Raw genomic sequence first — 15,597 nt, 5'->3', positions numbered from 1 at the left:
CCTGATCAGACAGAAGGCTTCTGGGATCGATTTGTCCTTGGTGTGATAAAGTCACTGAAACAAGTAAACAAATCAAAATGTAAACGGAAAAACGAAGCAAAGACAAATTACACGTTTCACGAGCATTAGCTTTGTGGCATTAATGGATGTTTTGCTTGTTGGCAAAATAAGGACTTTATTATTTACGTGGGTACGCACTTAACACGTGAGTGTTGTAATTCTGTCAACACGTGTCTATAAGTATACGTACAATAACATATACACATAAGTAGTAGTACAAAAGGAGGTGAACAAGTTGTCATAAAACTGTTCGTCTTTGTTATATCACTTAATACGATTATTACGTGAATTAGTTTCACTCAGGGTTAACTTTTACAAAATCGTTACATTTATTCATGACTGCAATTGTAGCCCAGGTCATTACGTAAACCCAATAGAACTCACTTGGATTATCATGAAATCGGATGTTGGCAGGCAACATGTAACATTCAAACTTCGGGATGTACAGACGATTGTTCAACAGTCAATAGACACCATCACGCAGGAAACATGGCAAAAGTGCGTTGAGAAAGTTGAGAATGAAATAGAAAGGCATTATTGGGAACAAAGTGGACTGGACCATGCCACCATCAAGCCAGTCGTCATCAGGGTAGACTCTGAAGACAGCGACACCGATTCGGACAACAGCGTCTTCTGAAAGTGGCAACACTGACTCCCATTGAACATCTCAAGTGGTAACCAGATAACGGCTTTTGAGATGACCCCATCTTCACAACACACACTTGTTGATTACCTGGCTGTTGTGGTTGTGCAAAATTTGGTTTTGTTGCATTTATTAGATTTTGTCTTAGTGAGCAATTCATCGGTCTCAAATGGAATAAAGCAGACTGTATGTATGGGTATGTAAGGATAACCTGATTTTCTTAACTTCATACTTGACACACAGGGAGGAGCTTGAGTTTTACCTCATGTAGCCGTCCCGAGGAACGCCAACGCCTAAAGCACCTTTCTTTCTCTGTACTAAGTTAATGGGAACTGAAATGAATCACAAGTTTCCTGTCAAACGAAGGTAAAGTGATTGATTTATTCCTAAAATATCACAAACCGTGTTACGAATAATCAACAAGACTTGCTATGTTTGAGATATCGGAGACGCGATTGACGTTGACGGGAGTTGCGAGGACAAGGAGAAGCGAACCCAACGGCAGACCTTGCCGTGCTGGCTTCACCATCTAGTTCTTGAAATAAACTCTTCATGTTTGTACTGAGAAACATATTTTCTCACCCAGATAATCACGCAGACACACTGATAAACGGGTGGGTAGGTCCAAGTTGACACACAGGTTACCACGTGGGTAGGTACATGGAGACACGCTGGTTAACGGTTGGGTATGTGCATCAAGACACCGAGGCAAAAGACGGATACCTATATGAAGGCACACACACAAATGGTAAGTTCGTACATGAAAATACACACATAAACGGAAAGGTACGTACATAGAGATACAGACAAACGGGCGGGTACACATGTGAAGATACACAGATAAATGGGTGGATAAGTAAATGAAAACAGATGAATGGATGGATACGTATACGTAAAGGAAGACATACAAACAAACGTATGGATACGTTCATGAAGACACACAAACAAACGTGTGGGTAGGTACATGAAGGCACACAGAAAAACGGATGGATATGATACACAAACAGACGGGCACATGCATGTGAATACACAGACAAAAATGTATGAGTACATACGTGAAGATGCAAAAAGGACGTACTTGAAGAAATATAGACAAACGGGTGGGTACGTACTTGAAGATACATACAAATGGATGGACACATACATGAAGATAAACGGACAACCGGGTAGCTCCGTACGCGAAGGTACAGAGACAACTAGATGATTATCTGCATGACCATATCAAGACAGACGGATATGTATGACTTTGTCAGTATACGGGCTGGGAAGATACGCAGACAACCAAATGGATACGTACACGAAAATACAGAGACAAACGGGTGGGCGGGTACGTGAAGATACACAGACAAACTACGTAAGTAGTTACATACATATATAGGCAAGCGGGAACGTACATGAAAGCACACAGAAAAACGAGTGGGTGGGCGGTTAAGACAGACTGTAACGATGAAGCGACCCTACCTGGATTTCCTGCCTGTGACAAGGCGACACGGGCTTTTCACCCTTTATACGACTACAGTTTGGCATGGTATCACTGTTTCTAAGCCAATGAAATCAGCTACAAACTGATCTTGTATATCCAATCTACCAGGAGGAAATCTGTAATAGTGTTAATGTCACCGAGCAGGTAATGTATCCGGTGTTGAAAATAAAAAACCTTGATGAAAGATAAATGACAGAGGGTCTCTAGGAATTTGTTCTTAATTACCAAGGTTAGTTATGAGTATTCCCCTCCAGAAAGGATATCCAAAGACATTCTTCTGGTAGAATCCCATCGAATCCCTCGGTTTTGGAATCAGCATGGGCGAGATCGTGTAAATATGTTTCTATTTTATTTAATAACCTGGACAGTCTGTGCCACTATGCCTACATACGCTCTTTCCTAATTTGCATGATACTCATCAACTCACTTTCATTCATTGGTAACACCTAAAATTTAACTTTGGATGATGGGCAAGGAATGTTAATAAAACTATATATTCGCAGAATGGTGTCAAAATAAATTGCATAAATTGCACGTGTCTACGTGTAGACACAGTTTCGATGAAAAGCGTCTCTACCATGGGTTACTGTCCCCAAGTGATCCTGCCAACGGGCAAAGCTCCCATGAAGATCTAGGTCATCAGCAACCCATGCCTGTCCTAAGAGGCGACTAATCGGGATCGGGTGGTCAGGCTCGCTGACTTGGTTGATGAAGGTCATCGTATCGCAACAGCGTGAATTGTGTCGACCACTGGGTTATCTGGTCCAGTCTCAATTATTTACAGACCGCCTTCGTATAGTTGGACTATTGTAACCCTTCACTCTCAACAAATATACTGTTATTATTGATTTTGTGTCTGGGAATGATACTTTATTCTACATGAGTTGGTTTTATCCTGGGCGTGTGTTTTCAAGCTGAAGGGAGAGCGTTTTCATCCCAGGATAGCTTCACTCTGGAGTGTGTCAGTTCTGGGATCAAGTCACCTGGGCTGTTTCTATCCTAGGATAGCTTACTTTTATGCTGCAAGTGGATCCCCACGGAGTGCAATGTCTCGTAAGACCTATATGTGAAAGTCACGCGACTCGCGTGTGTGACCTGCAACTTGGCCAATGGTGCTGACGCATCAGATTACCCCGTTCAGGCTCTTTGCACCTCTATGCATGACTAGTAACCATTTTCTTACGTATAATGATATGAAATTAATATCTCATACATTGATGTATTTACCACTTGAAGGTAACTAGTCATCAGTACATGTAACTCCTGTCCTTCTATTTGTTAATATATACTACATGTTTGTAGTAGGACTCTCGCTCTGCCTGATCCGGTGCCCCTCTTCTCTATGCCTAGCCTTAGTATATAGTAATAGCCTGTTATATGCCCTACTATCTGCGCACTGCTGTGTCGGTAAGACACGAGTGGACATCTTCCGCCTCGCATTGGGTACTGTCAACTCCGACGTCCGCGCGACTGAGATATATATGTGTATCTAGTATGTATATATCTATGTATTTATGTATCAATGCATCTATGTAATTATGTATCTACGTATGTATCTATGTATGTATCAATGCATGTAGCTATGTATCTATGGATGTATCTATGTATCTATGAACATTTTTTTCAGATTCGGGATTCAAATCCCGACTATGAAAGTTTGTTCATGTTCGGAATTATGACCAACGGTGTCAATATACATTTTCTCACCCCTTCTAAGGTACTAGGTGTTGCGAGTAAACCTGGGTATCGTAAAAACATGAACACCCAAACCTACATTTTTCCATATTTCAGCCTCAAGTTTGACTTTTTTCACATTCAGGTTTTGGCATTTGAATCCCGAATCTGATTATTTTTTCAGATTCCGGATTCAAATCCAACTGCGTGCGTGCGTGCGTATGTATGTATGTGTGTTTGTGTGTATGTATGTACATTAGTATCTATGTATGTATCTATATAGTATGTATCTATGCATCTATGCATGTATCTAAGTCTCTACGTATGCATGTATGTATCTATGAATGTATCTATGTATGTATCTATGGATTTATCTATGTATCTATGCACCTGCTTGCGTGCTTGCAGGCAGGCTGGTAGGTAGGTAGCTACGAACTTACATGCATACCTATGTGTATTGCGCATGCGTGCGTACGTGTGTATGTATGTTTTTCTTTTACACATCTGGAATTTGGAACTTCAACGCGCTTGTAACTATGCTCTTTGCACCTTCTTCTGTCAAACGATTCTATCCCCACGATGCCGTGCTCCCTTCCCTGCTTGCAAGCGTCAACCCTCCATGGCAATCGAAGATACACGAACAGTGTCAATATGCATTGTCTCACCCCTGCTAATGTACTAGATGCTGCTTGTGAGCCTGGTTGCTTAAAATCATAAACAAGTAAACTGCAATTTTCCGTTGTTTGAACCTCATGTTTGAGTTGTATGTATGTATGCGTGTGTGTGTGTGTGCGTGCGTGCGTGCGTGCGTGCGTGTGTGTATGTATATGCAGGCTGGTAGGTAGGTGGGTGGGTTTAGATAGGTAGGTAGGTAGGTAGGTAGGTAGGTAGGTAGGTAGGTAGGTGGGTGGGTTTAGATAGGTAGATAGGTAGGTAGGTAGGTAGGTAGGTAGGTAGGTAGGCTGGTAGGTAGGTAGGTAGGTAGGTAGGTAGGTAGGTAGGTAGATAGGTAGGCTGGTAGGTAGGTAGGTAGGTAGGTAGGTAGGTTGGTTGGTACATACGTACGTACGTTAAGTCATTAATGCAAATAGAATGCTTGTATGTCCAACATGTATCTTCAGAGAGATTGTAGCAATTACACTATCACGTCATTTGATATACATTATGACGTCCACAGTAGGGACAAAGTTCTAGAGTGACAAGTTCAAAGCTTACAATGGTTTAACTTTGGTTTGAAGTAGTGCTCTTTTAAAATTAGCTTTAGTTTGTCTGAATTTTGATCTTGATGAAAAAGGAAATGTTATGAATTTAAAATAATTTCTTTGGGCACAGAAATCTATATGTTCACTCGGTCTGATACATCGGGTTTGAGGTCACTTTATTTGTTGTTTATGGACACGAACCCGGGCTCTCACATGTGCATGTTATGGCATATACACTCTCCTCAAAAGAAACGCATAATGAAAATTGCAATGTCATGTAGCAATGAATTAAACGTGATTCATTTTGCAAAAGGGTTTGCTCTGATTGTAAGTCCTATACTGTTTATGTCTTGAAAGATCACAACAAAACGCACCATCCGTTAAATACCCGACAGCGTATTTGACAGCATGAGTTTCAATATCGGCGTGTATCTTTACAGAATACACAATTCACATACAATGCACGTGAACGTTGGGGATCAAATAGTCTCAACGATGGGTAGAAAAGGTTGATCGCAGTCTGCCGATTATTCACTGTATTTGAAATACTGTTGACAAACGCAATATGTCACGTCTAAGTGAAGCCAACCGTCATATCGCCATTAGTCTCCTTGAAGCTGGCAAGTCTCAACGTGCAGTTGCCCGACGCATGAATGTTCACCAAAGCCCCATTTAACACTCTTCCTCACTCAGTAGGGGGCACCAAGCAATTTACGGGCCGACCCCTGGCCTTGGCTGTTAAGGTCAGTTAGTTCTATGGTTGATTTCTAGCGGCTTGTTGTTATGCTGGTGTGGTTCCCTGCACTCAATAAATGTTTTAAACTCACAGTAGGGCTTTTGTTCTTGGTACGTTTTCTGGATCCGTTTCCGTCCAGACTCCCTTGACGGTAGGTGGCACCGTTACAGTGAGGACAGGAAATTTGCTGGTCCTGGCCACGAAACCTTCACTGAATGATGATGATCACGTGATATCTTGTAGACGGGGACACACGCCTCTGCACAGAAATCATCTCCGGCCTCCTGACTATGTCGTGACACCCTTTAGTCATTTAATATGCTACGTAGTCGAAGTGTCTATGTAAAGCCTTTATTGGCCAGATCACCAGTTAACTTGTGTGTGGGGGGGGAGGGGGGGGGGGGGGAGGGGGTAGGGGTTGTGATGGAGAAATACACTGGCTCTTTTACACAAACGCAACTGGAACCTCCGTGTTCACAGAAAATTACGACGTATTCCTATTGGGAACACGTTTAATATTCGCCTTTTAACTAATAAGGCTGGACATAAGATCATGCAGGATGTTACCCAAGGGTGTTAAGCTGGAGGAGCGAAACGTCTATATCGCGAGTTCAAAGTGTCATATGAGGTGGAACTATGCATACAAAGTTCTCTACCCCGTTCTTATCGCCATGCCCTTGCACTAGTCCGCTTCGTAGTGAGACAAGTCACTACAACTACCAACCCTCTAGGAACAGTTTTGTTTTGTCATGAATGTGTTGAGTACGAATGCCATGTTGCATTCCACTGCCCTTTATATGCAATTATTTGTGTAAGTTTTTCATTACTTTTAACTAAATTGTCTTTAATAATATTCAATCTTTATGTGATGGTGCGTAGTTTTCATTTATTGTGTACAAATGATAAAAATTAGAGTGTTCTTTTTAGCAGCCAAAATGGAAAAAAGAGCAGCAATATTTTATATAAAAATGCTCTTTTTTCTTTTTTAAAGGTATTTATATAATTAGCATACTTTTTTAAACGTCACAACGTTTAATATTTTGTACATATATGTGATAGTGATTGAGCTAAAATTTAAGGTCACATCGTCAATATTTCAATCGTGTCGTGACGAGAACAATTAATTGGTATACATTATAGTAATTAATGGAAAATTACTAACAAAGGGCAGTAAAATAAATAGACCATCACAGACAAGAATTAAAAATTAATAATTAAATCTAAAACAGTTCCAACTATAGATGACAATACAATATAAAAACAGGCTCCAGACGGCGAACAGCTGAAGGTAGATCAGCATACTAGGGACAATGGGCACAGTATATTTGCTTCCTGCATCCCTTCATCCGTTAGAAATTGAGACAAATCTAGTCATACAGTCGAACTCCGTTTACTCGGATCCTTGATATCCAGCCTTTCGGACGAATTGTAGGTTAATTCTATTTCCTACTGCTTTAATGATATACATAAAACGTACATGAATAAATCTTCAATATACAGGGCAATAAGCAGAGACCAAGTACTAAGTAGTGAATGAAGAAGAGATCAGCACCTAAGCCAACACGTCGTCACACACAGTAATTAGTCCATACCCACTGCTGGCGGCGTTAACTCTACATACCTAGTCGTGGTATTGGTAGGCAGGTTCCACTGTAACACTATGTATATATATTACTAGGTTAGGCAATAGAGTCACCTTTTGTTCATCGTAATTCTGACAAGTATGAAGGCTGTGGGATAGCCCTAGTGTTTAAAGCGTCCGCTCGTCACTGCGAAAACCTTGGTTCCATTCCCCACATGAATACAATGCGTGAAGCCCATTTCTAGTGTCCCCACCAGACGTAAACCTAAACTCGCTCACTCCGACAAGGACGTTACCTGACACAGTCTGCTCAAAGACACATGAGGCAGAATCTGTTAATCTTTTAATGTGATAGCAGCAACATCAACAATATCAGTATGTTGCCTGGTAATCATATTCCTTAGATCATGAGTACACTCATTTCCATGTTTTTTCCATGCTTCCAGGGAGCATTTGGGTGATATACACAATCATTCGGCATATTACTGCATGAATCAATGTGACAAGCCATTCTCTGTTGTTGAAAATGAACAAAACAGACTGCCGTCAAAAAGTACCCCTATATGGAACTGCAGCAGCTATTCCTGTTGACATCATGGTCTGAAGCTCCTTTGTCGCAATTATGAAGTGTATCGTGGATGACAAGAGCCAGGATGATTCTTGATCATGAAGACCCATATGTGCCAACTATATTTGCTACATCAATACACCCAAACAATAGTATCCATAATAGTATCCATAATCTACAAAGGAGAAAAAACAGTCAATATTTAACCTCCACATGTATTTCTCCCATGGGAGAAAGTCCACAACACTGAACGATGATTGGTGTTGATGTGAGTAAAGTGTCTGTTGAACAGACTTGGGACTTTCGTGACTGGTGAAGCTCAGGCTGCATTTAAGGGGCTTCGTCGTATCAGTTCACAGTCCTTCCGCTGACATGTCTGTTAAACAGCGCTCCAGCACCAGAAATAATTCCATTCTCAGCCAGAGCCTGGGCGACCTCGTTGTCAACAGGTTTGTTGGTCACCTCAGTGTAGGATGCGAACCTTCCAGTTACTTGAACTTCACACATGGTCAGGAGATCGTTGCTATCAACCTGACCGGTTTTCTGGATCTTAATATAGCGGCCCACAGTAGGCGCAAAGCAGTTGACAGTGAAGTTAGCTCCTCCAGCGACGTTACCAGTGATCGTGCCGCAAAGTCTAGGGAACTCCAGATACTTGTAGGGATCTTTGAGCAGAGCGCTGATGTTGATGTTTCGCAGGCGTTCAGCTGGAATCGAAGGAGCATAATTATTTAGTACTAAAGAATCGGATTCTAATTGGTCTTCGGCGAAAACATGCTTGTTAAGGACGATGTTTGGGATCGGGAGGTTAGACTCGCTGACTTCACCTGTTCGTCACCTGCATGTTCGGTCTATACTCGAATATTTACAGATCGACATAATATAGCGGTGTTAAATAACAAACTACATTGACATTGCTTTGACTCTTCAAATGCATTAATGTGTGTATCATATTGGGCAGGTTTCACCAACGTGGGAGACGTGTGACACCTATTTCGGGCTGGGTTCCAGCCCCAAACTGACACGCTAAGAAAAAGCATGACTATTGGTTAGAGTGGCGTTAAATAAAACTCAGATGATGGTCAATCGAAACAGGTAAGTAGGTTGTAGAAGAAGCCATCGAAAAAATGCTCACCACAGCAGTCTCCCCTGTTGGTGACTGTCACAGAGTTGATAAAGAAATAGGCGCCAAGGTCGATGTACAAGGTAGGAGTTAAATCACCAATCGCGCTGGAGTAACAGCTTCTTCCGGTGATGAACTGGCTGTCAAAGTTGCCGTCCACCGCCAGGCCCGGGGACGCAGTAAGGCTGGTTTGGGCAAATGAAAACTGAGAGGTGGCACGCACCGGGCGATTCCGGGCGACATTGATGGTGGGCTGTTTATTGAAGTTTTCTGAAATAAAGTAAAAACTTTGAGTACTGAAAGCGAAAATTAGATTGACTCACAAGACGTTCACGTTTGGAGAGTTCATTCATATGTTCATTCAAACCATTCCAGACAAATAGTCATCATTAACAATAAACAATTTCTTCCAGTACTCACCACTCTCTCTGCAGAAATAATATGCATAATTTAAAAGTATTTACAGTATACTATTGGACAGCTGTTGCTGGAAGGAAATGTTATTGATTTCACACGGGACAAAGTCTACATACTGTTGACACTGCCTCCAGACACGGTGACTTCGCAAATGGTGAGAGGGTCGGTGGCGGCGGGTTTCCTGATGCGGACGAAGCGTCCAGTGACGGTTGGAGAGCAGGAGAGGGAAACTGTTTGACCAAGGGCCACTCCACCAATGACCATGGCGCAGAACTCAGGAGTCTCGGTACTGGTGGTTGGATTAAACTCGAAGACCTCGATCGTCAGACCACTCAGACGATCAGCTGAAACATAGACAATGTCCTTTAAATCTCAACAGCATATGAGCATGTTGTGTCCAGATTTAAACATATTGCGTAAACATAGTCGCTAGAGTAGTCGATTGATAAACACATTGGTTAGTTAAGAAAGTATGAGACCCGTTCTCCTGTTTATTTCTGATCATATTATGTCAAGACATTGATGTCACAAATTCGACAATTAATGATTTCATAATGTAATTATTTGTTATAAAATAATTGTTAGTATCAAAAAGTGAAAATTTTCATAACACAGAAAGTTGTTTGAACTCTTACAGTTAGTACTACGTAATCTAAACATGTATTTCTGGTATCACTTCATCAATTATATGATATCATATACTCGTGTTATATCAACACCATAGTTTTGGATCATTAATAATCGAGTTTGTGATATCAGTAATCCCTTTTGTGATGTCATAAATGATTATGAATTTTAGATGTCAATAAATTTAAATGTATCATGAATTCTCTTTTTCCTCAATAACTGCTCCAAACACTCATTGTTGACAATAATATTGGAACTCTCTTAAAATGGCGGCAGTTTGGAAAATTTAGGACATGAATATAAAGAGTTTACGTTAGGGACTTCTCGTTCACCCTGAAGCTTAGGGGGATCAACATGATTGATTGGTTGCATAAATACTGTTCTTCCCTGTGAGAGATGGTCAGGCCAGCTGGAGAGTTAGTGACCACAATGCACTACTAGCTCACTAGCCACCTGGTTGGCAAGAGAATACCTACACACTCAAAGTATCAGACCAATATATATTTTTGTACAATGCACACATATGGAATATATATGAAACATTGTAGAACGGCCAGGTGAACTAGAATAGTTGTCGAGTACCAACTTACCACAGCAGTCGCCTCTGTTGGTGAGGGTAAGACCGGACACGTAGCGACGGGATCCCAGGTCCACGAACCAGAAGGGGTTGGGGTCATTCGCCGGAACATCGCTGGAGAAACACGAACCGGCAAAGAAGTCTGAGTTGAAATTGCCGTCGACGGCAAGGTTTGAGCTGGCGGTGATGGCAGGAACACCGTTGACAAAGACACTGCTGGATCCGGTGGGGCGATTCTGGGCGATGTTGAAACCTGGGAATGCAAGAATCGATTGTTGTTGCACAGGATGTTTAACAAGCGTTCAAATGCAAACCATGAATCGCGGTATGAATGTGTACAATACTTCCTCACGACACTGCAGGCATTTTGCATAAGGTTATCCGTTAGAAGATATATGAACATTTTATAAACTCACAATGCATTTGAATCACACTTGTTGAAAGGGATTGTTTTAAAACCGTTGCATATTTTGAAAAGCAGTTTGAATGTTTAAATTAATTTCGACCACTGTTTATCTTTAAACACGCTATTTGAAGTCCAACAATTACAACATATGCAACACACTTTGCATACACAATGTACTTACCGAAATTGCTGGCTTTCGCCACTGCTAAGAGAGCCGCCAAGCACACGATGAAGACCATGGTGGAAGGTGGGAATGAGGACAAGTTAGGGCGATCCATGGTTTATATATGCACCTGACGAAAGCTTATGCATAATCTGGCGTAATACAGTTAGTGTAGTCATTGAATGAATTAAGGTGTGTTCCATGCTCTGAGACATAAGCGTTAATTGTCACAGTTTCAATCACCTAAATGACGGATGTTGAACTACCTGGTCTTGCCCATTTATCGTTAGATGATCAGTCAATCGCAAACCTGTAGGGTCGGCTTCATACAGTGACATGATTTATTTGAACTTTCTTCATTCGTGCAAACGAGTACAGTCGTTTTGTGGCCATGTGTTTTAGGAAACTGTTATATTGTCCCACTTCCTTGGACGGGAGGGGGTGGTGGTGGTGGGGGAGGGGGGGGGGGGGTGAGGTCCGCTCGTCACGCCGAAAACCAGACATGGGTACATGGTGTGAAACCCATTTATGTGGTGCCCCCGCGAGGGTATTGATGGAAAATGTTCCTAAAAGGAGCGTAAAACCCACAGACCCTCGTGTCATTGCGAGGATTAAAGACTGTTTTTAAGAAATTATAAAAGTTTTGAGATGACCCCCGACTTGAGACGCTTCACAGTACAATATATCTAGACAAGGCCGGACACTTCGGTGTACCCTACCCGCCTGCTTTGCCGATCGCTACGCTAGCATCGCATGCAATCGATTAAAACGTCATCTACACATAATCATGGTTGATTGGCCTATCGATCACCACTCATAACACATACCAGTTCTTTACTGTTATTTCTACAAGCCGACTGGAAGCCGAGTTTGACCCCCAATTAAACGACCTTGTCACAAATGGCGTATGATGGCAAACATCGACCAATGAGAGGGATTGCTTTGTTCACATTCCCTTTATGCAACCTTATCGTCCTTATTGCACAACCCTCTAGGACATATTGTTTATGTTTAAACGATGTTTTGGTAGTTTTGTTTGATCACTGTCATGTTATGTATTATTTGATCATGACTACGCAGTCCATAAGAGCTTTGAAATCGTTAATTGTGGTTTTGACAAACTGGCAAACTTAGCACCAACAGACATGATAGCATCTCTCTCTCTCTCTCTCTCTCTCTCTCTCTCTCTCTCTCTCTCTCTCACCACACACATACACACACACAAAGAACTAACTGGTAAATGAGGAAGTGGTCTTTACTATAATCCAGGACGTGATCACACACATTGACACTAATTATCCCCTCAACTTGCTCAAGGCATGAACACACATCTTGTCCAAATTAACTCAATGATCTGCTCGATGATAGTAACATTACACATATATGTATCATGAGATTGTCCTGCATGGGCTATAACCTGGAGCCCCTTTGCAGAGACCGTATGATACAGGTAACATCATGTGTATGAGAGCCCAGATAATTGCGAAACCATACACGGAAAGTGGAAAGCTCAAAGACCACATCTGATAATTTTAATGGTTTGTAGCGCTTCTCCTGTAGTATAAAATCGTAAAAAACAATACGTAGCAAGTATATCACACGCTCATTATTCTTCTAGTACACAATGAATAAGGGTGAAGATTCGTATCCCGAATGGGACTCAATTCATAAAAGTACTAGATCGTGTACGTAAAACGACGAGAGTGTAAGGAAGAGAATATTATGTGCGCCAACTTCTTTATTATGAGGAAGACGACGTTTCGTTGTCCTATTTCACGTTTCCCTGTGAAATAGGACAATGGCCATGGCCCGGATCCTTTCCCACAGGGAACCTCTAATGTGAACACCGGTGAAAATCACGCCCCCAGTGTTATTGACAGAGGCACGGTGTCCTTCTTAAGTTGGGACAATGTTGGCGGTCTCCTTAGCAAAATAAACGATGTTGACTTTTTATTTTATATTAGTAAAGTTGACATTGTATGCCTCGTTGAGACATTTGTCGTAGACATTGCAGGGAACAACTGGCTACATGGAAATGATGTTTTCTACTGTCCTGCAATTAAGTTATCGAACTACGGACGTTTATCAGGTGACATTTGTCTGTGTGTACGTCAAACATTGAGTAGTTTCTGCGATGCTATACGATCCGATGGAGACAATATAATTGGTCTCTCCATATGTAAAGACTTATTTAAAATTGACAAAAATGTAAATTTGTTATGTACCTATATCCCTCCACCGGGTTCACCATACTATAACCATGCAACCACCAAGTGTAATATTGTGAAAGTAGAACAATGTTTGGTAGATAATAATGATATCAAACTCATATAATTTAATCTGTGGTGATATAAACGCGAGAACAGGTGAGAGAAATAACCCTGATATAACCAATCATGACGATACCCTCGGGCGTACTACCCCTTTTCCTGACGAGGAGGATGACCCTGTTGAGGATCGCACATCACAGGATAGAGTTGTTAATACTTTTGGTAAAATGCTGTTGGGTTTTTGCTATGCTCTTAAACTTTACATCGTAAATGGACGTGTCTATGGTGACACAAATGGTGAATTTACTTATTGTAGCTATAGCCAGCATGGCTCCAGTGTAAATGATTACTTTTTAAGCTCACCTGATTTCTTTCAATTCATCGATATGTTCAGTATCGGCGATCGATCTGATTCTGATCACTTTCCACGAGAATTGATGTGTAAATTTCCAAATAATAGGTGTAATAATGAGTCAATCAAGGATTCAACAGCATCAGAGAAAACAGTATGGAACCATTCTTACTCTAATATGTTTCTTGAAAATCTGAGATATAGGATTGCGGAAAACAAAGAAATACTCCTAAACGAAATTGATAATGAAATTGAAATTAGTCACTTTGTGGTCATCGTATTAGGCTCTGCTAGCTGCATGAAAAAGCCAAGCTGACATAGTTTACAAACCGTTAGTCAAAAACCATTAAATCTAGAATGTAGACAAGCGAAATGGGAAACACGTAGGACACTTAGGAAACTTAGATCACAAAACACTGTGGCAAACAGAAAAGCATATTGTAAACAAAGAAATCATTATAAACTTTGTTGTAGAAAATCTAAATCTATCTCATGTAGGAAATTACTAGACAGGTTGCATAGAAGCATTAATAGTCATTCTAGTTTTTGGAAACAAATAAGATTTTTACAAAACAAACCAAAACAAAAAACTTTTATAACGAAAACAGAATGGCTTTACCACTTTAAAATGTTTTTGCAAATAACAATGCTTTTTCCCCTCACTTAGATGATGAAAATGAAATCTTTTCAGATCAGTTCACAGATATTGATGCTTTTATTCTAAATTCTAAAATAACTGAACATGAAATTAAATCATCTATGAACAAGTTAAAAAGCGGAAAATCTGCCGGCCCCGATCAAGTGTTGATAGAGATGCTTAAAGGTCACATGCAACGTAAAACACAACTTTGCAGATTCTGGTACCTTTCGGTATGCACTTACCGAAACAAATCATAAAAAATGCCAATTCAACCTATAAAGTTGAAGAAAACGCGATGAAAAAAAAGCCCGCGAAATCGGAGTTCAAACGTTTCACTAAATTCCCCCCAGCGCTGGGGGGAAAACTGGTTTCAACAGCTGTGCTGCCCTGCGTCCATAACGCATGCGCAGTGAATAGGTTCGCGGAGCTTGAAACAGTGTGCATGCCCAGCGTCTGAGGTCGTGAGCAGTAGTCTCATCTTGGTTGTGTACACAAACAAGTAAATGATCTACTCGTTACGTAAAAAAACTTGTTGATTGTGGTAAGCAGTCTCTGTCACAGAGAAAGCTCAGTGTCTGGTTTATTCACACCTATATGTCAGCCTGCCTGTCTGCTAAAGACAACATGCAGTACACAGCTTCAATCATTGACCACGTGTAATTTGAACTTGACACCTATCAGAGTATACGACATAAAGAAAATAAGTTGATTTATGACTCGTGCACCCGAGTCCCGTGTCTGCCACATTATGTAATTAGGCACGTGTGATACACATGACATGTTTTTATGTCTGTGGGTTGCAAACAAACTACATTCACTTTTTTCGGATGACTGGATCTGACGGAAACTGGTGCAAACTCTTGTCAGTTTCAAGTCCTGCCTTGTACTTGGACGAATGACAGATTCCAGCCACGCAGTAGTTTACCATCTCTACTGATGTCATTTTTGATTGGATCGAGCGCAAATTCGGAGAACATGTATTTTCAAAACCCAACATCTCTATATACATTCTTCATGGATAACGACTTGTTTTGTTGTGTATGATTTTGTTTGACAACAGTATATGAATCCATA

General features: G+C 41.0%; 1 protein-coding gene across 1 annotated transcript; it reads right to left on the bottom strand.

Moving 5' to 3' along the window:
- Positions 1-7,703: 7,703 nt before the first annotated feature.
- On the bottom strand, positions 7,704-11,337 carry LOC137272526 (uncharacterized). Its single transcript, XM_067804915.1, has 5 exons — positions 11,280-11,337; positions 10,706-10,945; positions 9,605-9,832; positions 9,084-9,341; positions 7,704-8,655 (listed from the first exon to the last, which is right to left on the bottom strand). Exons 1-5 carry the CDS (start codon positions 11,335-11,337, stop codon positions 8,297-8,299), a joined length of 1,143 nt encoding a protein of 380 aa, XP_067661016.1. The 3' UTR covers positions 7,704-8,296.
- Between the last annotated feature and the right edge of the window lie 4,260 nt (positions 11,338-15,597).

The sequence above is a fragment of the Haliotis asinina genome, chromosome 2 (assembly GCF_037392515.1).
Source record: "Haliotis asinina isolate JCU_RB_2024 chromosome 2, JCU_Hal_asi_v2, whole genome shotgun sequence".
Classification (NCBI taxonomy): domain Eukaryota; kingdom Metazoa; phylum Mollusca; class Gastropoda; order Lepetellida; family Haliotidae; genus Haliotis; species Haliotis asinina.
This window is presented reverse-complemented; position numbering and strand designations above follow the sequence as displayed.